We start from the raw sequence: 27,929 nt of genomic DNA, 5'->3' as shown, positions 1-27,929 counted from the left end.
CCAATCAGAAATCAAAGAGATATATCCGTCCAATCGCGCTATACATGGGCAACATCACTTCCTGGTTAAGTCCCCATGCTTGTTTTGTGCTTCTCTTGGGCTCAGTCTCTGCACGTTTTCCCCAATTACTGGTGAGTGAACCTTTAAGAATACCCAATTAACACGATACATATTTGAGCTATCATTTAGTTTAAGGGGGCGAATCACTAGTTTACGGCGAACGTTAGCATAGCTTCATGTTTTTGTGTTTTCCTTTAAAAAGCCATTTGCTTCGTGAGAAGAGAGTGCAGCATACGAATGTATGCAATAACAAAGGCTGTAGGTCATCAACAATAGCAAGATAAAGCCGAGTAAGGGTAAGTTGCTTGGAATAAAGATGCCATGATGTTTTTAATATGATACGTTTGTATTCACCCTCATCCTTCTTGTTTGCTGTCAGTTCTCCACAGTCTGCTTATGTGTTCTGTGTTTTTAATTGTAGGTTTACATCATGGCCAAAGACAACTCTCTGAAGCAAGAAACACTTCCCCCAAAAAGGAAAAAGTTGAGTTCAGATGCCATTGAGGTTCATCAGGAAGAAATAATGGATGTTAAAGTGAAAAAGAAAAGGAAAAAGGTGGGAGTAGAGGTGAGTGTCACAGTCCCTCATCCCTGCTCTAGTTTTATACAACACTGCCAAAAAATCCCATAAAGTGATTACTGCTTATTTATTTCAGGAGGCTCCAGCACAGATTCCTCCTGTGAAAATCGCACCGGAGGGTAAAAAACAGAAAAAGGAAAAGAAAAGAAAAACCAAACACACAACAGAGGAAACAGAGGTAAGAATGCTAGCTGTTTCCTAGCTTTCCTCGATAGGAGGCACATCAATTCTATGCTGCTGTTTTATGTCATATACATCTAATTTGTTGTAAAACACATATTTTAAATGTGCTTGGAAAACCTATTCACAGCACTTAAAGTTATGATTTTGAGGCCAGCTGTGTGGATTGAGTATGTGCTGATTTCCTGTTAACTTTAGTTATAGTGAGGATGAAGAAACGGTCTTTGTATGTCAGGATGCACTCTTTTGAAGCCTTCTGGTGCAAGATACAAAAGTGCTAAAGTGGTTTGCTTGTGTAGGGAGGGTGAAGGTATGTAACCATAAACCAAAGGGGTATATGGTTTTGACAGGGACCTGTTTTCATTTTCTTTCATCAAAATACTCCAAATGGTCCAAAATCAGCACTAGCTTTATTTAACTGCTGCTTTATGATGCTTAACGACAGATGGCACTTTGAACTACTTTAAGAAGTTTTTGATCTATCAAGCCTTTTAGCTTTAGGATAAAATAAAATGGGATTTACACCATGACATAAATACAAAAATTAAAGTTTTTTTTGTCCACAACGCAAGCACACATATATATATCAGAAACACAATGTTATTATAGCTCCACTTACTATAAGCAATGGTTATATTTAAAATCCTCATGGATTTTTTGTATGAAAGGTTTTATTGCCTGTAAAAGATGACCAATTAAGATATGGAACTGTATTGTTGACTAGTTGGAGTCAAGGTATAATTTAGGAGAGACGCATATAAGTTCTTCTGTTTACAGCAGTTGCTTCTTTTTACTGTTCTGTTTTCAGCATTTTTAAACATCACCAGCTTCATTTAGCAGCTCATTTTGTGTGTTAATAATAATGCATATTATTTGGAGGTATCTTTCTTGACACTCAAGGTCACCTTACATCATTAAAACTAACAGAGTTTAAGTAACAAACAGTAAATGAAATACAATTTTAATAGTTTTAAGTAAATGGACAGTGGAGTTGTGGTCAGATGGTGTAAGCCAGTTTAAACAAATGAGTTTTGAGTTTGGATTTAAAATGTGGGAGTGAGTCAGTATTACGGGGGTCAGGTGGGAGAGAGTTCCAGAGCTGGGGAGCAGAGCGTCTGAAGGCTCTGCTCCCCAAGGCGAGCAGGGGGGACAGTGAGATGGATGGAGGAGGAGGATCTGAGGGTGCGGCAGGGTGTGGCAGTATGGAGGAGGTCAGAGAGATATGGAGGGGCGAGGTTGTGTATGGATTTGAAGGTGAGGAGAAGTATTTTGTAGTTGATCCGGTGTGTGATGGAGAGCCAGTGGAACTGTTGTAGGATGGGTGTGATGTGGTGGATGGAGGCGGTGCGTGTGATGATACGGGTGGCCGAATTTTTAACCAGTTGTAGTTTATGGAGGGTTTTGTGTGGAAGGCCAAACAGAAGAGAGTTGCAATAGTCCAAACGGGAGGTGACGAGACTGTGAACAATGGCAGTGGAGTGGGGAGTGAATGAAGGCAGAGACGGTTAATATTGCGTAGGTGGAAGTAGGCGGACCAGGTGACGTGGTTGATATGGGAGGTGAAGGAGAGGGTGCTGTTGAGGATGACACCCAGACTCTTAACCTGAGGAGAGGGGTGGATGGCCGAGTTATCGGTGGGAATAGAGAAGTTATGGAATTTGTTTAATGTGGATTTTGTGCCAATTAAAATAAGTTCAGTCTTGAGTCTTTTCTCAACGTTGTTGCTTTTGTTTTTTTCAACCTGTGTGACACTGTAGACAACTGATCATGCTAGTGCTGTAGAGTATCATAGTATGCAGTGTTTAAGTTGTGATTAGCCTTTTAGAAGTCAGAGTGGAAGAGAGAAAGTAGTTGTCTTTAGTTATCGCTGCTATGTTTTTACAGAGTGACTGCATGAATCAGGTCTGACATTTCACATGAAGTCATCTCCACCAACCCAAGTTCCCTACTAGTCCCTGTTAAGTGCCACTCTTTGCTAGCATGATGCAATGTGTCTTCCATGCAGGTCACTTTTTCCTCCTAGCAGCACGTGTTGCCAATCAGTTTCTTTCAACAGCTAGGACAGACAGGATCACTTGTATAGCTTGTTTTGGTTCTTCAGCAGATTTGAAAATGTTGTTGTGAAGAATATTGACACAGTTGGTCTAAAGTTAGAGCCTGACTTTCTACTCTCCTTGACGAAATGTTTCCTATGTGCCATTCAGGGGATCGCAGGGATTTTCCAGGCAATTTTTCTGAATGAGCTTTTGTGCAAAGCATATTCATGCAAGCAGAGAGTGTTTTCCATGAAAAGAGGTGTGTCTGAGAGCAGGTGGTAGATTTATGTAATGACACACATTATCGAGAGAGTCCTTATTTCAATTAGCTTATTCATAGCTGTTGATTTCTATGTGGAAATTATGTATCTTGGGTATCAAATGGTAAATGGACTGCACTCATGAGCACTTCTCAAGTCTTGAAACCACTCAAAGTACTTTTACACTACATGCGATGTTCACACACACACACACACACACACACACACACACACACACACACACACACACACACACACACACACACACACACACACACACACACACACACACAGTCATACACTGATGGCAAAGTGCTCATTGGTACCATCCACATGCTGATAGCTGTGCCTTCAGGAGCAGTTCAAAGATCAGAGAACCGTCATCCTTCCAATTTAGACAACCCACTTTACCACTGGGCAGCAGTTGCCCCATCATACCAGAAAGGACTGCATCAACATGCTGCAACATTTTAACCATACAAAAACAGAACAGCTGAAGTATTTCTTGGGTTTTATTGAAAATGGAAACAAAATAAGGAAGTACAAAACAAGAATTTCCAGTTATAGAAACTAAAATGGAAAATGCACAAATATGAAAAAAACATTTACATTATCACATATTAGACAAAGAGACAGAAGATGCATTTAATGTTTGAATAAGACAATTCAACTACATCATATCTCAAAGTCATTAATTCGTTGTAGTGGGAAACTCTCATAGATGAGAGTACTTCCTATTTTTCTCCTCTATGATTCAATGTCCTGCAGGGTGTCTGTGATCTCGATGTGAGGAGCTATGATGTTCCTGTTTGACTGCGTGCGTCCTGAGCTCCTGCAGCAGTCCCTCAGCTGCCTGTACACTCCATGCAGACTATCTCTGCATGGCCTGTGCATAAAGAGCACAAGCAGCAGGCTGAAACTGCTCCCAGAGAACAGCACAAACTCGGCCACACTCAGAAACGCCTCCTCGTGATGGCTCAGCCTGTCCCTGTGTAGTTGTGCTCCTCTCAGCAGAACCACACTGTAGAAGAGCTGGCAGAAAAACATGACTAAGGTGACCGTCAGGAACATGGGACCCTCTTCAGAACCAGAAAGGAACCGTCCTTTGGATTTCCACTGTCGAACACAGCCACCAATCAGGAGTCCCAGCTGGAGGGTGTAGGGGATCAAAAAAACCAGGCACAGCCGAGCAACTGCATATGAAACACCAGAACTGGCCGGATCCATGACACAAACATCCACTTTATGGAGATCATCAAATGTTCCACGAGCTCCAGCCACGAGCACAGCAAGCACCACAGACGTCAGGATCACCAGAGCCACACAGACAGCAGGCTTTCTCAGCAGGGCGTGGGACGGCGGATCCAGAGTGAGGACATAAGCCATGAGAACCAACACCAACAGACCACACAGAAACACTGCATTGATGATGAAAGACAGAGCAGCACAGCCTAAAACTGTGGTATGTAGGTAGGCAGGTCTGCGAGTGACAATGTGGAGAGAGAGGAGCAAGAGGAGAAGCTGGAAGCCACAAAAGGCCCAGAGGAGGCAGTCGAGCCAGGCCAGGCGTCTCTGAGCTCTGTAGGTTTGAATGAAGCTGTAGAGCAGGAAGCAGCCAGCGATGAAACCCAAAGCAGCAAATAAACTGTAGAGGTAGTTTGCTCTGGAGGTGATGTCGTTGGCTGCAATTAGGTCTAACTGGCCAGTTAAGGTGCTATCAGTGCTGGTGGACCCGTTTGAAAATAGAGGTGTGGTGCTGCTCACAGTAGGAAACAAGACCAGGCTTTGATTTGACTAGAAATGAGAAAAGAAAACACAAAATGAAACAAGACCACACCCACTGAAGAAATCCGGTCCTCTCCAGCATCACTCTCCACTGTTTATTAAGCGGTTCCTCTTGTGAAAGATTTAACAGAAATTCACTCAACTGTCAGATAATCTGCTTACTGCTTTGTTAAAAGCACAAAAACAAGTGGAAATACAGTGTTAACCTTTTATTGATAACTCTAACCCATTTTCAGTAGAGTTTACACTCACACAGGCTGAGTCATTAAGTTGGGTTTGTAGTATTACATCACTGAGCATGTTTCCTTCCTAAATCAGCTCAAAGTTTAGTTTAATTCAAACTTTACCGGATGTTGTCAGTGATCTCTGAAAAATTCTCTATTAACAGTAAATTAATGAAAAATATATTTTACTTTGAAAAAACCTACTTACTTAGTACTGAATAATGAAAACTATCCCTCCCTTAAACATTACATCGCTGGTTTAGACCAGATCCTGAATCTGTTCATTAATATTCCAAATTCTTAAAGTTGAAACCATTTTTTTCCATCATCTCTTTACGCTTGTGCTCCACAAACAACACAGCAAACTGTAAATCATTCAAAAAAGAAACAAAATGACACTCCTCTGAAAACATATAGTTGCAGCTGGCTAGATTTAATTTAAAAAGTCACTTTGAAGTCTATTAACACTTCCCTGTCGACCACCCTTTGTGTGCCCAACTTTGAAGAATTGCAGCTCAGTAAGCACACATGTTTCCACTTACCATTTTTCTGCTTCCGTCACTCACTCGTCTTCTGTTTTGTATCCAGCACCCTGTCGCTACTCAAAGCTCTGAAAATAGTGCTCGCTACATTGAGGCTATCGCTCACTGAAAGGGGTTTTTATATGTTCCTGTGGGTTATACGCCGCCAACATACTTTCAGAGTGACTTCGTGGCCATGTGATCAAAATCTTTTCCTCCCCTCCCTTCTTTTTTTTTCTCATCACCCTGCAGACGGAGGTCCGTTAAATAAGAGAGCATACTGACTCCCTTGTTTGACTTCCCCCTGAGTTTAACTTGCTCTTTAAGTTGCACTGTGGCTACTGCTTCCTGCAGTGTCACAGCTTTAATGGAGTTATTTAGCAAAGTTTGGCTTATTATGCAGAAAAAAGGGTTAATGGAAGTTTGATATAATGGAAAGTTTCTGCCATAAAGCTCATATGTTATTTTTCTTTAAATGTAAAAGCCCCTCGTGTAACTTTTTTGTATGATTGTGCAAAAAGCAAACATACTATTATAAGATTCTGGTTAGTGCATCGAATGCATGGCTGTGGGGAAGTTTTATACCACAGAGGTCTGTAGCAGGCAGTAGACATGCATCTGATGCTGACCTCACACACTGGCAGATACAGGAAACATCCCTCTGTACTGTAGCACTAAAGGAAGTGATCTAAACCCATGCAGTGCATTTAGGTTCCGCCTGCATTCTGTCATGCTGCAGAATGACAGTGTCCCATTTATTTTACTGTCAATAAGAATAAAACTTTATAAATATTTGAAGATTTAAGAAAGATAAGCCTGCACTGCCCCAGAAATCTGTTTGTTTAAATATACACAAGAACAAAAAAAAAAGCTAATCAAGAAATTATTTTTCTGAAATGTGCATCCTCTTTTGTCCAAGTGATTGTGAGTTATTTTAGGACATCTGATAAAAGTCTCACATCAACACAGAAAATGATAAGAGTCTACAAAGGAAGTTCTGTAAGTGTAGATAATCCCCAATAGCTTTATGTTTTGTATTGTGTGACAGATTTTAGATCCACCCAATCTACCAAAGGAGGCACATGTGCTGGAGGGAGAGGAGGACCTGAGCCCAGAGGAGAGGCGGGTCCTGGAGAGGAAAATGAAGAAGATCCTGAAAAAGGAGCAGAAGAAGAAGCTGAAAGCGGAGGGAGGGAGCCAGGAGAAAACTGAAGTGTCTGGACCCAGTGCAACTCAGCAGGCCTTGGATTACCTCACATGGTAAGAGCTGCTTTTATTTAGTTCAGTGCAGGTGAATCCAAATGATGGATGCATGATTTATTTCTTCTTCCTTCAGAAACAGGAAAACAGGAGCAGATGGCACAAAATAGTGCATATGCAATTTATTCTTCAACTGTTCAGGCATTAAAGCCTGGGACTGGAGCTAGAAGCAAACATGCTTTCTTTGAGCATTCAGCTGTTCATTACCCTGCACCACATCTGGTTTGTTATGAGACAGTTTTTAAAGGTGTAAGACTTTTCTTTTCGTTAGTTTTTCGTTTGTAGGGTGCCAAACAGGGGTAAACCCTGACAAAAGTCATGCACAACAGCAAAACTATATTAAAAAAACACATAACGATACCACACTCACAACGTGGCCATTTCCCTGCGAAGTTAAGCTCAGGGTGATAAGTTCATGTGTTTTATTGCTGACAATATTTTTGGTTAAAAAAAAAAAAAAAAGGTTCCCGCAGGCCATCTTAGAAAAGGATAAGCTAACATTAGGCATTAACTACAGTTATCATTCAATCACTCTATTTTTTTTACTAATATTACTGTTTGAAGTGTAATAAAGTGTGAATAGGTGGGAATTCCTTGCAAACATTTTTTCCATGCTAACCATACTGTTGGCTAACAGTACCAGTGTACTGCTAAGCTAATAATAGCTAACAATACTGTTAGCTAGCAATTGGTTTAAAGCTAACATTGGCCACACTGATGCAGCTGTTGGTTATTAATTAACTATAAAAGGTGTTTACATGAAATGTGATCAAATTTTTTTGCGAACTGTTTTCCTTTCAGTTGCTGTTAATTTTAAAAGCATTGCAACGACAACAATTTGTCAGTTTGCCTATATTTGAATGGCTTGTAAAGTTTAAACGCAGAATCATTTAATCTTCAAATATTTTGTTTAACGCCAAAAATATTTCCAATAGGTGGTGTTGAAGTTTGTGGTGTCGAGTTTTGTGATTTAACTTTAATTCCACAAATTCTAGAGATGAAGTCCAAGCAATTTATCATCAGGGGATAAAACAGTGGTGCAAAATCTTCTTTGGTTCTGACTGACCCTTTTCTAACATTCCTGTTCTGTAATACTGAGTACATATTAGTGCAAACACTATGAAGCAACTCATTTGAATGTATGAAAGGTACAATATAAATAAAGTTGAGTTGAGTTGACTAACTCAGACCCCAAACTGTAATATCAAAAAGTATGTTTGTCTTAAATTCTCATTGTATGGTTTATTGGCTTCATTGTTACACATTGATTTTATCTGTGCAGCTGGGCTGAAAACCGCGGCGAATGGAAGTTCCAGAAAACCCGGCAGACGTGGTTACTGCAGCACATGTTTGACTCAGAAAAGGTAAAATTGACATTAGTGAATTTCAACAGCTTTAACTTTAACACTGATACATATTGTATGGCCTGGTTGAGCAGTTACTATCACAGTGCTACTGTTTTAGAAATACAATTTGCTCTATTTTTACTGAAATAATTATTACTATATACTTACATGCCCATTTATTAGATAAGGGCAAGTAAAGGGTGTAAACTAATCAACAGGCCACTGATCATTTAAAACTCTCATCTTAGATTCCAGATGAAACGTTTTCCTTGCTGCTGCAGTACCTGGAGGGGCTACAGGGAGGAGCAAGAGAAACCACAGCACAGAAAGCCATAGCTGTTATTGAAGAGTCGGGACAAGCACCAGAAGACAAAACTGTCCAGCAGAGGGCGCACCGAGCCAGAGAGGTTGTCCAGCTGATTACCTGAACACACCACCACCATAGCAAGACATGAAATTCACCAGAAAAAGACTGAAACAAGTTGGTTGATCAGTGGACTGGATGAATGGCCTGATCTTAAACTAGGACTAATCCTTTTTTTTATGTAGTTTCTTGGGAAGATGCTTGAGGAAAAAACAAGTTTTGATTAAATTACAAACAATACTCCTGTTTTTTGTATTTGTTTCTATTTGTATATCTAGATCACATTTTCCTCTCTATGGCTATTACATGTGTTCATTCATTCCTGCTGGTTATCAATCACCTTAACCCTTTTTATACAATATTTTAAAGCTTCCTTTTTTCCACACAGTTGCAAACTTTTTCATATTTTTCACAAAAGCAAACATTAAGAATGAAGAGTCCAGTTTCATCATCATGTGCAGATGTGGTGAGATTTCAATTCCTAAAACATAAAGCTGAAAGACTGCAGTGGTTCAAAGTCTCAGGAATGCTTGCAGATGAGACATGTTTGTGCATGTCAAATCCCATTACCTGTGCAGTCACTGATGGGCACAACCTTTTCATCCACTCAAGGAGTAACCATGATCAACATGCTTTGATTTTTATTAATAACTTGCAACAAAAACTCCTTCCAGAATTAATGTGGAATTATCACTTTAATATTTGCTGCATCCTGTGGAACACAACATGTTTTTCTCACTAGTACATGTTACAACTTGGAACTTAAAAGTTACACATTTTTAGGGAAGTAATAGTCTCTATGTGTAGCCAAAAGCTGGTGACATCACCACCCCTGTATTTATGGATGTATGAAAATTAACCCAAATACACTAATACTCTAAAGATGCTAATAAATATACGGTATTCTCAGTGTACTGACCCACACCTTAATTTGTTTGGTTTCACATACTGTTTGTAATTTTGGTCCTGACACATACACTAACTTAATATACCATTTCATTATTTTTTTAAGATATAATTTTGGGCATTTTCACCTTTATTTGACCGGACAGCTAATAAATATGAGGAGTAGAGAGTGGTGTAAGGCACGCAGCGAATGGTCTAGGCTGAGAGCCAAACCAGTAACCGCTGCAAAAAGGACTATATCCTCTGCATGCATAAGCCGCTAGGTGAACGGCGCCCCTAAATTTACCAGTTCTTCAACTCAAGGATTCAGCTTCCAGACATTACAAATTTAGAGAGTCAATTTTCTCAAGTAGAATGCTTTTAAAACTGCATAATCAATTACTGAGGCATGAATACTGCTTTTAACCCATCTCAAAAAATGTCAATTTCCTCTAAAAACCTCCTTTATTTTTTAATATGTTGCAGTTTTACAGATATCGATCCATTAAAAATGTTATCCTTTCACGAGAGTCTTGAAAAGCTAGATGAGAGTTGCGACGTCAAAGAGAAAAGTCTTCCAAGTTTGTAATCCACAACTGGGTCCAGTGTTCTCTTGTCACTTGCTTGACCTGCAGTAATGTCCAGCAAGTGTCTCCGTCCCTTGACAAATCTTCAGTCAGTGTCTGTTAGACTGGAGACGCTGATTTACTCAAAGCGATGGTCACAGCATGTCTATGAGGCCAGTGTCTCCTCTTGGGTGTGGATCCTTCACTGTCACACTTGCTGTGCTTTTTGGTTCATCTGGGACATCTGGTAAAGATATAACACAATTCACACTCTGATAAAGCTTAAATGGCAAATTATGTCCTGGTGTAGTTCTCTTACTTTGCTTTGAATCAAGAGGAATGTTGTGTTGAGTAAGGAGCGCACGCAGTCTCTCAATCTCTTCTCTTTGTTTTTGGAAATCCTGTATGAAAATATATAAAAATGTTTGGAATTTCCTGTGAAATGTATTGCATTTTAATTTCAATTGCATATGTCAATAAATATAAATATACACACCTCTGTGCATTTCTGTAAGGAGTTGTGGGTTTCTGAATCAGCTGCAGTTTCTGGTGCCTTTATTTTCACTTTTTGGCTTTTTAAGAGACCAGCATCCTCAAAAATATCTCTCAGAAGATTGTTGTAACCCTTCAGCAAACATACATTAAGTCAGTGGAAAAAGTATCACAAACACATGAGATAAAATTTGTAAACAAGTACTGTAGAACAAGGCTGTGGTTTTAATGTAAAGAGAATAAGGCTGGAATCACACTGGAAAAGCCAGGAAAGCCAGTCACATTTGATCAGCTAGTCCTTCTGTTTCATTCTTCTGCCAAACAGAACTTTACCTGCTCAGTGATTAGATCTTCATAGCGAGCCTGCTCAGCTTCATCCCACTCTCTTTGCAGGTTCTCACTTAGTGTTGGGTACACTTAAAATAAGCACAAAAATGTTATTTTTTTTAAATCCCTGTTAACACTGGCCTATCCTTCTGACTTATGCTGATTGATTTTTTTTTCACCTAATCGAGAATGTGGATGGCAGACGAGTGGGGTCTCAAAGGTTACGGAGTACAAGCAGGTACTGGGCTCAGAGACTTGAGCCAGCTTACTGCTTGAACTGCAGACAAGAATCACCTACAAGAAATATTAAGAAAGCATGAAACACAATTGCATTTGTAGTGCTGGTTTGGTTGAATTAGTTGTAAGAATTATTTTAGAGTGTCTTTGGGATGTTGATACTTTAATAATATTTAATTTAACTTTGAGTCTAGGCTTGTTCTTTTACATAAAATAACCACCCACCTTTGTTTCCCTGTTTCGAGTTCCACACGTATCCCCATCTCTCATCCACATGCCTGTGAAGGTGTTGTTTACTATTTCCCACTCCTGCCAGATCCTGTCAGGAACACAAAAAGGGCTGCTCATTAAAAAGAACAAACTGCTTTACACATTGATGTTTGCAATAAATGCAGCCTCTGTTCAGTTAACTATCTTACCCCAGTATGCCACTGTAAGCGTTCCATCTATACGACTGCTCATGTTGGGTGAGGTTGTGAAATGGACAGAATTCATATTTATATCTGTAAAATTATAATACACACATATGCCATGTTATTACTGAGGAAATACTCTGATGTGACATATATGAGCAAAAAATCCAAAATAGGTGACAATGGTGCAAGGAAATACTAAACAAAGCCACAAATGTAGTGCTCACATAATATATAATTTCAAAATAGCTTACGTTGATTCTGTGAAACTAAAGCACTTTCCTGCAAGCCGATGAAGATGTGCAGGGCCTGTGCAGGGAAGCAAATCAAACTTGACATTAGTTACTTCTGTGACTGGTGGGTAAACAAAGAGCCTCGAGAACCTTTAAACATCTTGATGTTATCAACCCTTTTCCTTCACAACATTGAAACACAGGGTTAGATAAGATACAGACTTTACTTTAAGTCAAGCAACTTTACCAGATACTGGAGTTGGGTTTACTTTAGGCTGTAGTCTGCTTCCCTGAGCCAAGAAGGGATTATTCAACCTAAACACAGACAGAGTCAAAGGGGATCTAAAGTTCACAAAGTGCAAAAGGTGACAGATATATTTTTTCTTAACGTACCCAAATGTGTTAGGCTCCTCGACTATCTTCATTTTACCGGCTAATCCATGGTTTACTGTGGAAAAATACAAGGCAACATCTAGATAGATTTAAGTCATTTGACACAAATATTCTTGGTGGAAGCTTTTAGACCCCAGAACTACTTTCCCCAGAACTAAAAGGTTCCTGTGCCCCCATTGTTGTCAGCGTTTCAATGGCGGGCTGAAGTCCCAGGTAGATTGTGCAAATCAGGCCATTGACATATGAAGGAAAAAAAATATATTAAATAATATTTTGAAATCTTAATAAAAAACTATATGCATTCCCAGGAACTCCCTCTGTGTTTCAACAGCTGTGTTAACTCCACAAACACCGTTACATTCAGTAGAAAGTCCAAGGACCTTTGAAAACTACTACCCTCAAAGCAGGGGCTTTTCAGGGGGAGATTAACTACCCCTGAACTAAATTAGACCCTGGTTCCTCCGGTCGAAACGTATGTAGTTCAGGGGTAAAGTCCCTAGTTCCGGGGTTCAGTTCCTGCGGTCGAAAAACGCCTTTGGTATTTATTCCTTACATTCTATAAGAATAAAAAAAAGTTAAATATGTATACTTACTGAAAAGAGACACATAGACCATCCACAATCTTAGTAAATGATGTATTCCATTAAAAACAAGATTCATGGCTGATATAGAGTATAAGCAGCTAAAATGTGTCGGGCTGTTTTCTTGCTACATATCCTGCTTTGCTCATCAGATGACGTGTCACGTGATGAAAACAAAATATGCGCATGCGCGGTCAACTTGTGGCGCACGACATGCCTTCCACGCCATTAGCCAAAGAAAACTAAACAGTATTGTAAATTATATTATTACCCAGCTACGAATGCCTACATTGGTGTATTGTGGTTACATTATTCAACGCGTGTATACTGAAATCTTTCCTTTTACACGATAGGGTCTTTAGACATGTTGATGTCAAGTAGTAGCTAACTAGCTAATGTCTGAGCACGTAAACAGACTACTTAAAATCTGACTGAAGATAACTAGCTTTCCTCTGGCTGCAACATGGGACGAAAAAAACAGGGAAAGTTCGTACGATCTGACAACAAGGGCAAAGATAAAAGGCATAAAATGAAAGGGAAATCATTAGAGGCCTTTACAGAAGAAATGCACACTGCTTTTGAAGGTAATGCATTGACTGGTAATGGCAAATGTGTATAAACTGTTCAAACGACACTATTTTTCATGGGGATTAACACATCAAAGCTCAACAAACTAAAATAGCTATTTTGTTTAAAATGTCCAATATATTTATAAGCTAAGATGTATGCACTTAATTTTTTAAGAAAGAAGCATAATTGACTTTAGGCATACTTTACATGAGCTTCATGTAGGCTACTTTTAATTATTTCAGTACAAAGTCCATGTTGCTTGATGTAATGACCTCTTTTTAAGTTTAGAATCTAATGGTGAAAGTAATGTACCCTGTTCATATTCTTTTAAAATTGGCTTAACTGAAATTGAAAGAAGACAACCTCTGTGAATGTATGCCTTTGTAATATATAGTGGGCAAATGATTCATAATTGCCTTACTTTGTTATTATTGGGATCTATAGCAAAATTCCAAGAAGCGAAAACCCTGAAAGTGCCATTACCTTCCACTTTACTAAGGGTGTTTACACTTCACTTACAACATGTCCACGCTGTCCCTATGTTTTTCAGCAAGTCTTCATGTAGAGGAGGGAGCAGAGGCCCCTCAGGTGAAGCTACCTTGTCCACTTGCCATGTGGGATTTGGGTCACTGTGATCCTAAACGTTGCACTGGAAGGAAGCTGGCCCGCAAGGGGTTTGTACGAAACCTGCGCCTCAATCAGAGATTTAACGGACTCATCCTGAGTCCAATGGGGACAAAGTATGTGACGCCAGCTGACAGGTGTGTCCAGTTGTTTCATGTTTAAATAATGAAATCATGAGAAAGTCAATACACTGTAGCATAAAACTCTACATCTTTTACTTTAGATTGGTCTGTTCATAATTGAGTACAGAATTGAGTTTAAGATTAATTAAATAAACAAGAAATGAAATAAAATCATTATCGGAATATCAATTGGTTTACCTAAAAATCATTACCACCATCTTTTTCACTAATTACTTTATTTTGATCAGATGATAATGGGACGTGTGTGACTTGTAAAGGCATTTTCATTTATGTTTTCTACTCAGAGAGATTGTGGCTCAAAGTGGGTTAGCAGTGATCGATTGTTCCTGGGCTAAACTGGAGGAGACTCCTTTCAGTAAGATGGTTGGAGCTCACCCCAGGTTACTGCCGTACCTCGTAGCTGCAAACCCGGTCAACTACGGCAAGCCTTGCAAGTTATCCTGTGTTGAGGCTTTTGCTGCCACATTCTGCATTGTTGGTAAGTGCTTCATCATAATCCTTACTGCCTGTCACTGCCTGCTGTAAGTAACTGCAGTAGATCATTTACATTCTGCATCTGATTTGGCAGGTTTTGAAGAGCTTGCCATGCTCTTGTTGCAGAAATTCAAGTGGGGAACTGTGTTTCTGGATCTGAATAAAGTTCTCCTGGAGCGCTATGCTGCTTGCCAGTCAGAGGAAGAGCTGCTCTCTGTGGAAAAGGACTTTTTGACAACTAAACCAGAGGAGGATGAGTTTGGTAAGTCAGGGAGAAATAAACTGGGGTCCCTTCTACTGTTTGACCTGCTATTTATGTAGTGGAGGTGGTTGGGGTCATTTCACTTTTAGTCCTATGTCTTTCTTTGTTTGTATTTTGGTTTGGACTCAAATAGTGGCTCCAAAGTTGTTAAATGTATGTTGAAAGCTCACACTCAAATAGCATTCAATGAACTGCATCAATGGGAAGGTGAGCTGAAATATAATAATTTAGTCTCTCCAATAGGCAAGGCAAGGCAACTTTATTTGTATAGCGCATTTCTCACATGAGGGCAACTCAGTGTGCTTTATATTAAAACATTAAAAGCATTGGAAACATTCAGACAAGCATAAAAGAACACAATTAAAATGACACATATAATAACACAGAAAAGAAAAGGAAAATTAGAAATATGTTAAAAATAAAATTAGGTTAAGGTGAGTTAAAATAAGCTAAGATAGGAAGGCAGGGCCAATACAAAAGTCTTAGTCTTTGATTTAAAAGAGGTGAGAGTTGGAGCAGACCTACAGCTTTCAGGAAGTTTGTTATAATAGCTTCTTTAACTTTGATACTTACCACTACAAAATAATGACTGGGAAACACTTGTGTTACACTCCATTTTTAGAAAGGGAAATTCATACCACGCAGCTCTTCAAGCTGCTTTTGGAAATTACTCCAAAGGATATACAATTTACCAAAAGAAACAGTTGTGCTGTTTGACCCATAATGTATGACAGCTATTCCTAATTTTGAACACTAGTATGGCTTACCTTTCATTCTTTTCTGTACTGATAGTCATTAATCAAACAGACATGCCTTTTCTCAATGGTCATTGGATTTTGATTTATTTGAAACAATTTAAACTGCTTTAGAAAGCAGATATTTTAGCAGTGATTCAGATATCTGGAACCAGGCTAATTGTTCCCAGTATCCCTGGAAAGTTGCCTCGTTTGCAGAAAAGGATACATTTTCTTGCAGTTGCAAAGTCTTTACTGGATAAGTTTTCTTCATTGGGAAAGCTAATCATCCTCTCATTCACAGATCCATTTGATGTAAACTCAGGAGTAGAATGTGGGAATCTCAACAGACGCATGTGGTAAGCAATAAGTATTATCGAGGAGAGGAGGACATTGAAATTCATTACTGCAGAATTACCATAGATGCATTGTTTCATTGCAATTTTTGTTTTGATACATACAGAATTATAAACAATAAGAATGAGCATTTTTTTTAGTTGTCATCCACATAGTATGTCATTTTAGTTTTCTTATTTAAGTTTTGATTTTGCAGAGAAATGTTTACTATCAGTTTAGACTTTTTTTTAAATCAATAGGCCAATATTGCACAGAGAGTTTAAACATTTAAAAAATATATATCAACACAGTTTCAGTCTGTTATATGGATAACCAAGTATTTAAAACTTCTTTTTATCTATTTAGTGCCGTTGAAGATGATGTTTCTAGTGACGAGGAAACAGACACCTCAGAGGACGAAGAAGATGAAGCAGAGGATGAAAGAACAAAGAGCAACAATAAGTCAAGAATAGCCTCACATCATGAGGATGATAATGATGATGATGATGATGATGATAACGAAGAAGAGACTGAATCAAAGACACCACAATAAAGAATATTTAATCCAAGGATTATTCTATTCAAAGGACCGGCAAAACATTTTTTGATACTCATGTTTCATACTTGCACTAATATTCAGGACTATCTGGTTTGTGCAAGAAGGCCCAACCCGAAAAATAAAAAGTAAATATTTCATGAAATGCGTCCCTCTTTTCTTTATTGGTACAAAATAAGTTAGTTATAGCAAATGCATTAAAATTATTAATGCACATTTGGACAATAGGTCACAGATTTGGTTTTCAAAAAAACTTGGGCACAAAGAGGGGTTAGGTATACTTATACACGAAAGTTTACCAAATATGTAGACCTCTTTTCAATACTTGATTATTCTAAAAACAGATTTTGTTTATTTGTAAGGCACGTTAAGAGCTGTGATTGAATAGCAACAACTTCTGCCATCCCTATCTACAGTGGCCCTGAAGGACAAAACAAATTTACAAAAGATGAAACACTTAAAAAAATTGGAGACAAATTTGCATATTGGAAAACATTTTATAAAACTAAATTACATAAGCAAAACACTTTACCAAGGCCAAAAAAAATCTTAATTTAAGAAAACAGATTTACAATATCAAAGAAACACATTTACAAGCGTTGAGACAATTTTACAAACAACGGAACACTTTTACCATTCCTGAAACAAATTTGTATTTTAAACAGAAAGGGAATCTACCAAACACCGGAAGGGATCCGGTACCAAACGGAGTACCAGTACCAAACATCACTCCGTTTGGTTTCTCTCCATCCAAACCATAGACTGTATATAATATGGACGTAGTATCTGTGATGTCACCCATCTGTTTCTGAAGCACTGTTTTGAGGCCAATCGTCGATGGCATCCATATTGCTGCTGTCAAGTGATTGTGACGTAAAGAGGCGGGCTTTGAGCCTCCTAGCCAACAGCTACAGTGTTCCAACCTGCCAATCAAGTCAGCCTGCCTTTCATTGGAAGGCTCGTAATCTCAATGACTTCGAAATTGCTGCGTTAGAAAAAAATTCACCCCCCTACAGTGTGTGCCGATCGAGAAATTAGCTATCGAGACTACCCTCGTCTTTTGTACCAGGCTGTAAACATGTTTATTTCTGCTGTAAAGATTGTCTTTTTTGAATTGGTGTCTATGTGGTTTCTGGTACTTCCGGAGACAGCCTCAAGCAGATCCTCAATGAACTGCAGTTTATAACACTTCCACATTGGACACATTTTTAGACCGTAGGTTGCCCCTTGATCCAAACAAACTAAACAACCCCTCACTCGATCACTCTCGGATCACTTCCGGTATTTGGTACATCCCCTTTCCGTTAAAAATTAAATGTTAATTTGTTTCAGAAATGGTAGAAGTGTTCCGCCGTTTGTAAAATTGTCTCACTGCTTGTAAAAGTGTTTTTTTATTTTGTAAATTTGTTTTCTTAAATCTAAATTTGTTTTAGCCTTGGTAAAAGTGTTTTGATTTTGTAATTTTCTTTTCTGAAAGGTAAATTTGTTTTCCAAAATGTAAATTTGTCTCCAACTTTGTAAAAGTGTTTCATCTTTTGTAGATTTGTTTTGTCCTTCAGGGCCACCGTCCCCTATCAATAAAATGAAGTTCAGTAGGTTGTAAATGTGGCGAGAGGGGGGCGGACACAGCGGGACTCTCCTCTGCTGTCCTGCGGTAACATTGTTGTGGAACGACGTCACAGCTCGAAAATGAAGGCGCAGAGGCAGCCATTACTGGAGCTTCTCTAATTATTTTATTCCAAATAAATACTCGTGGAAAACTCCCATGGCAAGAGCTACAAGTCAGCTGGTGAGTGTTACAACTTTAACACTAATAACAGTTCGAAGCCGGTGCTGAAAATGTTCAGTGTGGCGGCTGTTTGACAACAAATAGTTCCGTCGGGCCTTCAGTTGAAGAGCTAGCCGCAGAAGATCAGTAGCAACGTTAGCTTTGCTAGTGTTGGCTAACACAACACCTAATGTTTGCTACGTTAACATGGCGTGTCCAACAACTTGCTTGATTTATGATGTGAGGCTGAATTGATTATTTAAAGGGAGTGTAACATTAATGAGTGCTTGCTCTCAGTTGTATAGGATGCTTGACCATTTCCCCTTGGTCAGTTATCTGTTGGCTGACGTTAGCTAAACATGTTCGCGCTTTCGAACTGCCTGCTAACAAGCTAACGTTAGCTTCACGTCGTTCCACCTTTAAGGAAAGCTTTTTGAGCTTTACGTTGTTTAGCTCGATTGTCAACCAGTTCACCAGCAAACTCCAACACTGGTGGAAGCACACTAACTTTGAAGAATACCAAGTGATGCTGGATGAAAGCAGCACACGGTGTTGAAGTTACTTGTGTGTTACCTGGCTTGCTAACCTTAGCTAATTGACTGATAAGTTTATAACTCGCTGTCAGTGATGGCCGGCTTTATTTGACAAGGCAGCAGGAGCTAACGTTAGCTAGCCAGTTAGTTAGCAAAGAAAGTTCACACAGGCCTGTTACCACACTGCTAATGGTCAGGTTGACGGTAACTTTAGTTAGCATTTTCTACATGTGGTTGACTAGTTGTATTGAATCAGTTGATGGGTTTACGACCGATTGGCAACCACAAAAGTCAAGTCCGGATCAGGCAGCTAAATGGCCACACCTTGGTTTTGAATGAGAAGGAGCAAGGCCAACTGTGCTGACGTTAAATGAGTTTTAAGATCAACTTTATAACATGCAGAGGTGTCCAAAAGTATTCACATTCATTACTCAAGTAGAAGTAGAGATACTAGGGTTTAAAAAGACTTCTGTATAAGTTGAAGTCTCAACTCAAGCTTTTTACTCAAGTAAAAGTGTAAAAGTACTCGTTTCAAAACTATTTAAAGTATACAAGTAAAAGTATTTGTAAGGGGGGAAAAATGCCATTAAGGACTAAAGCTTGGGCTGTGGCTCAGGGGCCTATAGTGAACTACCCCACCTCTCAAATAAACACTTTTCTAAAGGCCATAATGGCTATAATGTCTAAGTCTTCTTAATTGTAAAAAACTGCAGTATGCACCAGACATACAGAGGACTTGATATTACGTTTATCTTTCAGACCCTAGCAACAACAACAACAACAGATAAACATAGAAAAAGATGAGCTTAAACTTAAAAGAAGTAAGCTAATAAAAATAATAAAATACTGTTTAAAATCAAAGTGAGTGTGTGCGTTTCAGTCCTGAGGATGACAGACCTCAGCGTTGATTTGGGGGGGGGGGGGGGGGGGGGGGGGGGGGGGGGGGGGGGGTTCAGCATCCTGACTGCCTGGTGGATAAAAAAAACTGTCCCTCAGTCTGCTGTTTCTGGCCCGGGGACTGCATATTATATTGTTATAATATTGTATTTATTATAATGTTACATTAATATGTAAATGTTGAAATATTTGGGTTGCACCTGTTTCAGCTGCGTTCATGCCCATTGAAAATGAAGGCATTTTCATACAATGCACATTAAAGAACCATATATATGTACTACTGAGCATTAACGTGTTTCATGGAGCGGAAGGTATGATGACTCGTTGCCTATAAGTATTGCAATCGCATGAGATCAGTACATCTGACACAATCATGGACTTTGCTCCTCAGGTGGTCTCACATGAAACTGAACCCTAAATTCATTATTTCCAACAAAGAGAATTGAATATATATCAAACGTGTTATGGTGTAATGTACTTCCTCTGACCATGCTCACCTCCTTGGAGTGTAAATATGATCTGGTGTGACACCTGCTTATTTGGAAGTTGCTTTCAGAAGTATGTTCTGTCGTTTTCGTTACTCCGATTCACCAGAAAGCAAATTCTGTATTTGATATCCCTCCTCTTTCATGTATTTACACCCCTATCTTTCTCGTGTCATCCTACAAGAGGTGAATATATGATGTATAATCTTTATAATGAAACAATTATTTGCCTACAGAATCAAGTTGAAACTACTTAAAATTCCTGGCTCAAGTGACAGCTTAAAATTAAACAGCTCAGCACAACCTCTTTCCATAATTGTGTAGTCTCTGTCAATTGATATTGGGAGCAGTTTTCAGTGTATGAATAATAATCTAATCCTTTTTTAATATTGTTCATATTTGATCGTTGATTGTAGACACAAGGAAGGGATGATTTGTTCATCTTCAGTTGGAGTAAAAATCCTTTTTGATCTTTCTGGACTAGGGTGCAGTCTCCCATGTTTCTCAAGTTATATTACTCATATTAACCACACATGGACTTTTTTAAAACATTTTGAATAAGAACTGCTGACTGACAAATTCTCAAATGTTCTCTCTCCTGCTCCAGTATGATGTTGTGCCCATTCAGCCCAGCGTTGTCATCTGTTCCTGCTCCCATCCATCAATGGTAAGAAACCACCCTGACTCCTGCTCGCCACTTGCTATCCCAGGCGCAAGCAGTAGCAACTGTCCCAGCATGGAGGGCTCTGCCTCAGAGGCCCATGCTATAGGAGGGTCTGCCAGCAGCCAGGGCTCAGACCTCCGCCCACAGCCGGCAGCCCCAGCGCCCCAGCCTCGCAAGAAGAAGCCAGAGGACTTCAAGTTTGGCAAAATACTGGGAGAGGGCTCCTTCTCGACGGTATGTAACCTGCATTCCACTTAGCTTTTGAATAAACTGGGTAGATGTTGCTACATGCTAGCATTCTTTTGATTAATGTGCTTGGATGAGTCATCTTCATTTCATTTTGAGTGAATAAACAAAACAGGCCCTTAGGTCTGACAGGAGAACAAGATATCATGTTATGGTTTTTGTGTTTTGTTTTTTCTCTAGGTTGTCCTGGCAAGAGAGCAGGTAACGGGGAAAGAATATGCAAGTAAGTATTGATAGTTTTTTTTTTCTTCCAAGATTGAAATGTTGTTACATGTATCATTACTATTGATGATGTTCTTTTCTGTCTTGCAGTTAAGATTTTAGAGAAGCGCCATATTATGAAGGAGAACAAAGCCCAGTACGTGAAAAGAGAGAGGGATTTGATGTCAAATCTAGATCATCCATTCTTCGTCAAGCTGTACTTCACATTTCAAGATGATGAAAAGTTGTGTATCCTTTACAAGTTGAATTTGCCATGGCATATTGTATAGACATAAGTCACCAACTGTATATTTAAATACAAGATTATAGTTACACCTTTTTCAAAGTTTTCCTTAACTAGCTTTTTCCAGATTTTGGTCTCAGCTACGCTAAGAATGGAGAGCTCCTGAAATACATTCGCAAAATAGGTTCCTTTGATGAGACCTGTACTAGATTCTACTCAGCTGAAATAGTTTGTGCTCTAGAATACTTGCACAATAAGGGGATAATACACAGGTAAGACATGCCTGTTATATAATACTCTTCCATTTTTAAGCTTTTTTTTTTACCCTGTTAAGCATCTGCACAAGTTTCAATATGTTTATTCACATTTTCAGAGATCTGAAACCAGAAAATATTCTTCTGAGTGAAGATATGCACATCCAGATAACAGATTTTGGGACAGCAAAACAGTTATCATCAGACAGTAAACAAGGTATGACCATGATCACCCCAGTGATACGACCTTAGCATTCACTCTCTGAAAGCACTATGTTATTGTTCATGTCATCTTACAATTTATTTGCATTGTTTGCAGCGAGAGCAAACTCCTTCGTTGGAACAGCACAGTATGTGTCTCCAGAGCTGCTAACGGAGAAATCAGCCTGCAAGAGGTATTATTTCATTCAACAAAATGTTTCTCTGGTCCATATCACACAATTATACTCACAATCAGGGATTAAATAAGGGATAGACTGAAGCAGAATGCATATCCTACACAATCCATAATATAACAGAACATCGGTAGTACAAAAAAAGAACATTTACCTTTAAATGATGTTCCTTAATTCTGTAATCATCAATTAGTTTACATTTTAAGGCTTTTAGGAATATTCACAGAGAACTACATAATTTCAAAGTATCACCATATCATATCATAGTTTGAGTCCCAAAACTGAAACACATCTGTATTTTACATTTTTTTTTCGCTTTACATGTTTCAAACACACATGGCCCTCTTGAATTATAATCCTTCTTTTAGTGAAAACGAAAAACAATTTCTTCTCAATTTGCCTTTGTAGCTCTGACCTCTGGGCTTTGGGATGTATTATCTATCAGCTGGTGGCTGGTTTACCACCTTTCAGAGCTGGGTAAGTACTGATTCGTTTGTTGTAGCTAAAATTCTCCCCATTGATTCATGCCTGAACAATGGCTTGTCCTGAACTACTGTTTTCTCAATAAAGCTTACTGCTGAAGGTTATTTCAAGTGAAATGGGTCACCTTGACTAAGTCATGTAAATTGAGTAAACAAGCGAGGAAACCAACATTTCACTTACTTCCCTAACTGTCTCTCTTTTGGTTCTCTTCCTCTTTTGTTTTACCTGTTGCAGAAATGAGTACCTAATATTCCAGAAAATAATAAAGCTGGAGTATGAGTTCCCAGAGAAATTCTTCCCCAAAGCCATGGATCTTGTCAGACAGCTTTTGGTAGGTCATCCGGTACAACAAACATTACTGATACATGTGGGGTCACTATGAACAGGGCTGTGTTTCTTTTAATGACCTCATATTACATTGTATTTTTAGCATTACTACAGTATGAGCATGCTTAATACTCTCATCACAAAAGACTGCAATAAATATAGGAGAAAAATGTCATGTACACAAGCTGTTCATTTACACCATTGACCAATTAAATCGTAGCTGTTAATTACCCTAAGCTGTTACTTAGTTGTTGCCTGTATAGTTTCAACAGAGAGATCAGCTAAAACGGCAAATAATGAAAGGTAGACAAGGGCTAAATGGTGTATGAAGTCAAACTTATCATAAAGAGATCTTCTGCTATTTAGATGTATTGGGTATTCTGGAGAAACAACCCTGAAAATATGACGAAAGCTACAGGGACTGTAAAATATTTCTTAACCTTCACACTCAAACATTGGTTTGTTTATCACAGGCCATACCTTCATAGCAGTAATCAACAATGACATTACACATTGCAGATTTTGCTCTTGTCTCACATGTAAACTGATTGAAAATTGAAAACACATCTTATCATTTTGTTTTTTCTTTTCTCAGTCATTGGACCCTTCTAAGCGGATTGGGTGTGAAGAGATGGGAGGATACGACCCTTTGAAGCAGCACCCTTTCTTCGACACCATCGCCTGGAGTGACTTGCACACTCAGACACCCCCAAAGCTCACACCCTACCTGCCGGCCATGTCGGAGGACGATGAGGACTGCTACGGAAATGTAAGATACACTGTCGGGATTAAGTCTCTCTCTTTTCTTTCAGCCATTGTTTTCTAAAACTTAGACTAAAAGATACATATTCTTTTAGACCCTGAACCAAACACAAATTTACTCAAAACATCTCACCTTTGTTATTCTTTATCCCAGTACGATGATCTCCTGAGCCAGTTCAGCAACATGCAGGTGGCCCAGTCCACATCATCACACTCCCTGTCGCCGCATGAATCCACGCCTCCGCAGAGGTCCAGCAGCAACATTGAGCAGTACATCCACGACCTGGACAATAACTCTTTGAGCTGGACCTGCAGTTCACTGAAGAGGAGAAGCAATTATTGCTGGACAAACAGACCACTGGAAACCCCTGGTAAACATGAGCTGTGTTAACCTTTCTAACTCTGTGTCCATGACAGGGTTTCTCATAGTTTTAATTTGATACAACATATTGGTCATGTCTGAGAAATACAGAAAAAAAGTCAAATTCTGGTGTTCATTTTTAAAGTAGTCTTTCTGTCGATACAGAAAAAAAGTGTGTAAGAAGAGAGGAGGTATCTGTAACCTACTGTTGCTTTTTTCACAGGCATCAGTTTGTGGAGAATAACCTGATCCTGAAAATGGGCCCAGTGGATAAACGAAAGGTTTGTAGATTCTAACCTTTTATGTTTCATGTTTTTTATGTACCTTGTATTTCTCATAGTTTTTGAACATTGTTTCATCTTCTGGAGAAATTAGGAATTCTAATAAGTTGAAGTAAAAAAGTTGATGATCGCTGCCTTGTTGTGTCAGCATAAATGAAGTCACTTCCTATGGTGCTAACTGACAGCTAACATAAAGTAGGAAATAAAGGGGATTTCCCTGTTCTAGCGGAAAGTGTAATCTGCCTCACAGCCCCACCTATTGGTGAACTAGTGTTTTGAGACGTGTGGCACTCCATTACAGGGTCTGTTTGCGAGACGGAGACAGCTGCTTCTCACTGAAGGACCACACCTGTACTACGTGGATCCTGTCAACAAGGTCCTGAAAGGGGAGATTCCCTGGTCCCTAGAACTACGCCCCGAGGCCAAGAACTTCAAAACCTTCTTTGTTCACACGGTACATGACTGTTTATTCCTGATGTCTGTTCAGCATGTTTTCCTGCAGCTGCTTGTTCATTTTTGCTCACTTTTTTGAATCTCTTCTGTGTGTTTTTCTGATTTAACACTGCATTTTTCTTTAATGTTTGCAGCCTAACCGAACATACTATTTGATGGACCCCAGCGGAAATGCTGACAGATGGTGCAAAAAGATCCAGGAAGTGTGGAGAAAGATCTATCAAAGGCACCAAAACCCTGGCCTATAGGAGCACCTGTCCTCCTGTGGCCACTCCTCTTTAGCTCTGAGGCCAATCACTGAGCAGAGTAACACCCTCTTTAGTGCCCTTCATCACCGCAATGTAAACAAACTCTTAGAGACGCTGGCATCTAGACCTTGTTTGTTTTCCTGAGTAGAACCATGGGAAAAATACAACTTTGGATTCAGGGTTGCTTTGCTTGTTCTTTGTGCTCTCTGTGAGGCTTCTATTGCATTTTTTCCATGTATGGATGATAAGACTGCCACCATGCACATCTGCTTTTTGTACATTCAGCAGGAAGGGGGAGAGAAAGGAGAGCTTGTCCTGCAGGGTGACACAAGCTTGGGTAACGCTAGGACTATCTGAAACGCAAGGACTGGTTTCCTGCTAAAATGATACCATAACACAAAAACTAGCCTTTGTGAACCAGAGCCTTTCCTGATATCTCAACAAAACCATATCCTACTCCTACATTGTACGTGCAAGCTGTAGTCAGGCCCCACTTCTAATGCATATACTCCATAGTTGTAACAGATACTGTAAGCTGATTCAGTCTCACGCGTTTACCAAACTCAAATCCTCTTTATATTTTTGTCGGAGCCCAATTGTTTCCACGGTATATAAGTTGCTTTTAGTCTCTTGGTACTTGCTTATTGCAGGGTGTCGATGTAAGAAAGCAGAGTGAGACATGGGTCTGAATCAGTCTCTGTGTAAGTGTGAGCCTTTCATTGCCGTTACTGTGAGGAGGTACTGCTAACGGGGCGGGTAAAAATGCCACTAACTTGTACTTCCTAATCATAACTTGCTTCTCTTTCCTGCATGGCCAGTTTTGTAGCTCAGCCTTGTCCGCTTCTTTCTCCTAGGGCACTGGAGATATAGTTTATTCAAGTTTAAAGGTGGGTATTTTTGACTGCATTGGCAACCATAGCGATTATTATTGGATGATTTGGCTGTTCTGTACCATTCACTGGCTAATTCTATGTGGTGTGAATTCTTCAATTTCTTTTTCTGTGGGATAGTCGGCTCATCTTCAGTACGTCCCATTGATAACAAAATCTCATGTGCTGACCACCCCATGCTGAACAGAAAAAACCTTCATCAACAGATACATACACATACTATCATTCTCCGAAGCAATCACAGTAAAGCTGTTGTCCCTGGACAAGATGGCAGAACTGCCTCATCGGGTTCATCGGCCCATCCTTTGTTTTCATTCTGACGATTGGCCCAATAGAAATTAAAGCGATTGATTTAACTTGTGCTCTTGTTTTAGCAATATGTATTATCACAATGCTTTTAATTTTTTTTTGACATATTACCTTAAGGTCCTTTCCAAAGGTCCTCTTCCTTCAGCTGAGTCTGTGTGTGCAGTGTGTGACTGGAGTATAGGTGAATAGGACCCCCTGGCCCTGGGGCCCGGGGCTCAATGTGGTTGGATGTCAGTTAAAGGATATCTATCTGATCCAAATAACCGATGAAATTGCTGTATCTGTCTATAAAGTTGAGGAGAGCACAAGAGAAGTGTTTTTTTTCCTCTATTTAGAAAATTTGTTTGAATCAAGTCGATGGCAGTCGGTTACATTGTGTATGGAATACTCTACCTGGCTTGTAACTGACTAGAACTGTGATGTACAGATGATGTATTATTAAAATCTGAAGCAAGTAATGCAATGATATTAGGATACAGTTTTTGTATTTTTATTCTTGTATAAGGTTATTTGATGGCTATTGTTTAGCCTCTAGTTCATTCTGTGTTATTTAAATTCTAATATATGAATCATATTTGGATTGAAGTCATGTTCAGGGGCCATGTTGTGTATGTATTGAGATGTAAAGCCTTTGAATGTGAATAATTATTGTAAACTATAATATTTTACAGCTTTTTTCTTACTATATCATACATTTTCTATTTGCTCAGTGATTTAATCATATTCTGATAATTTAATGAATCTGTTCATTCTCTCTCTGATTATTTGTGCGCTAGGTCAGTAGATGTTGAATGATGAATTTTCCACTTAATGCTTGGTAGTCCAGTAATTAAAGCATGTAGGGATTTAGGCATACAAATACAGCCATGTGTCCTGTCTTCTGTTAATGGCCACAGTCATGACACAGCGAAAGCAGCAGCAGCATTCAGTGGCTATGGCATCTCACATTTTGCAGCGTGTAAATAAAGTATCGGCCCATTATCAGTGTTTTTGTGTCGTGAAAATTACTTCAACACATCGACATGTCAACATCACGGGTGAAAACAGGTGCTTGGTTGCTTTTTGATGCATTCATTTGACATTTTTTGAGAAACAAAACAAGAGATGGTGAAATAATAAATCATGCATAGCAATAAAAACGTCATTTGGCATTTTAACATTCTCAAGATTCAAGAAAGCTATATTGCCAAGTGAGCTCGCACACAAGGAATTCGACGTGGTGAATGGAACACTGGTACTTAAAGCTCCTATGAGGACCTTTCCGTTTGTGTTCATTTAGGCACCCCCTGTGGACAAAGCTGCATCTCTTATTTCTTTACAGATTTTATCCTGTATATCTAGAAGTATTATTTTTGTATTTTCAAAAATCTCATCCTGCTTTCTTTTGACAGGGAACTGTATGATCGGCCAAAAATCTTTGTCATGGGAAATGTAAATATAAAGGTTATTTCAGCAGCATGGCACTTTGACTGACACCTACCCTCCACCATTGGTTTCAGGGATTAAAAATATCTATATATAAATAGTCAGTGATTATGCTGTTGGTCTCATTTTCTTTTGTAGGTCTTCTAGAAGCATCAGTATGAATTTCAGTCTATTCCAACACCATCTAAAAACTCCTCACAGGAGCTTTAACAAGACAGTAAGGACAATAAATATATAAACCTAAACACAAATCTAAGGGCA

General features: G+C 39.1%; 5 protein-coding genes across 8 annotated transcripts; 3 read left to right on the top strand and 2 right to left on the bottom strand.

Annotated features, from left to right (window-relative positions):
* LOC117829678 (uncharacterized protein C7orf50 homolog) lies at window positions 1–8,864 on the top strand. Of its 2 annotated transcripts, XM_034707299.1 has the most exons (7): window positions 3–131; window positions 263–356; window positions 482–628; window positions 717–818; window positions 6,695–6,906; window positions 8,189–8,270; window positions 8,501–8,864. In XM_034707299.1, exons 3-7 carry the CDS (start codon window positions 491–493, stop codon window positions 8,678–8,680), a joined length of 714 nt encoding a protein of 237 aa, XP_034563190.1. In that variant the 5' UTR covers window positions 3–131; window positions 263–356; window positions 482–490; the 3' UTR covers window positions 8,681–8,864. The 2 variants fall into 2 exon arrangements, with proteins under 2 accessions (XP_034563189.1, XP_034563190.1); XM_034707298.1 differs by lacking the exon at window positions 263–356 and having other exon boundaries at window positions 1–131.
* LOC117829676 lies at window positions 3,683–5,848 on the bottom strand. Its single transcript, XM_034707293.1, has 2 exons — window positions 5,668–5,848; window positions 3,683–4,910 (listed from the first exon to the last, which is right to left on the bottom strand). Exons 1-2 carry the CDS (start codon window positions 5,668–5,670, stop codon window positions 3,864–3,866), a joined length of 1,050 nt encoding a protein of 349 aa, XP_034563184.1. The 5' UTR covers window positions 5,671–5,848; the 3' UTR covers window positions 3,683–3,863.
* Window positions 8,865–9,292: 428 nt separating the features above from the next.
* On the bottom strand, window positions 9,293–12,923 carry gnptg (N-acetylglucosamine-1-phosphate transferase subunit gamma). 3 transcript variants are annotated; one of them, XM_034707297.1, is made up of 11 exons: window positions 12,756–12,922; window positions 12,163–12,217; window positions 12,017–12,084; window positions 11,791–11,845; window positions 11,543–11,626; window positions 11,349–11,442; window positions 11,066–11,180; window positions 10,893–10,975; window positions 10,564–10,692; window positions 10,387–10,468; window positions 9,293–10,302 (listed from the first exon to the last, which is right to left on the bottom strand). In XM_034707297.1, exons 1-11 carry the CDS (start codon window positions 12,820–12,822, stop codon window positions 10,223–10,225), a joined length of 912 nt encoding a protein of 303 aa, XP_034563188.1. In that variant the 5' UTR covers window positions 12,823–12,922; the 3' UTR covers window positions 9,293–10,222. The 3 variants fall into 3 exon arrangements, with proteins under 3 accessions (XP_034563188.1, XP_034563187.1, XP_034563185.1); XM_034707296.1 differs by having other exon boundaries at window positions 9,293–10,311; window positions 12,756–12,921; XM_034707294.1 differs by having other exon boundaries at window positions 9,293–10,468; window positions 12,756–12,923.
* On the top strand, window positions 12,914–16,587 carry tsr3 (TSR3 ribosome maturation factor). The gene is made up of 6 exons (XM_034707300.1): window positions 12,914–13,327; window positions 13,864–14,074; window positions 14,365–14,558; window positions 14,649–14,816; window positions 15,855–15,909; window positions 16,253–16,587. Exons 1-6 carry the CDS (start codon window positions 13,207–13,209, stop codon window positions 16,437–16,439), a joined length of 936 nt encoding a protein of 311 aa, XP_034563191.1. The 5' UTR covers window positions 12,914–13,206; the 3' UTR covers window positions 16,440–16,587.
* A 1,455-nt stretch (window positions 16,588–18,042) lies between these two features.
* Window positions 18,043–27,227, top strand: pdpk1b (3-phosphoinositide dependent protein kinase 1b). The gene is given in 15 exon segments (XM_034707995.1): window positions 18,043–18,231; window positions 20,733–21,023; window positions 21,216–21,258; window positions 21,348–21,485; window positions 21,608–21,752; window positions 21,854–21,951; window positions 22,054–22,129; window positions 22,538–22,606; window positions 22,847–22,943; window positions 23,535–23,708; window positions 23,856–23,994; window positions 23,997–24,072; window positions 24,286–24,343; window positions 24,645–24,797; window positions 24,931–27,227. Coding segments are annotated over 15 exon segments (1,695 nt in total). The 5' UTR covers window positions 18,043–18,207; the 3' UTR covers window positions 25,045–27,227.
* Window positions 27,228–27,929: the final 702 nt, after the last annotated feature.

This window comes from Notolabrus celidotus, chromosome 18 (assembly GCF_009762535.1).
Source record: "Notolabrus celidotus isolate fNotCel1 chromosome 18, fNotCel1.pri, whole genome shotgun sequence".
In the NCBI taxonomy this organism is placed as follows: domain Eukaryota; kingdom Metazoa; phylum Chordata; class Actinopteri; order Labriformes; family Labridae; genus Notolabrus; species Notolabrus celidotus.
This window is presented reverse-complemented; position numbering and strand designations above follow the sequence as displayed.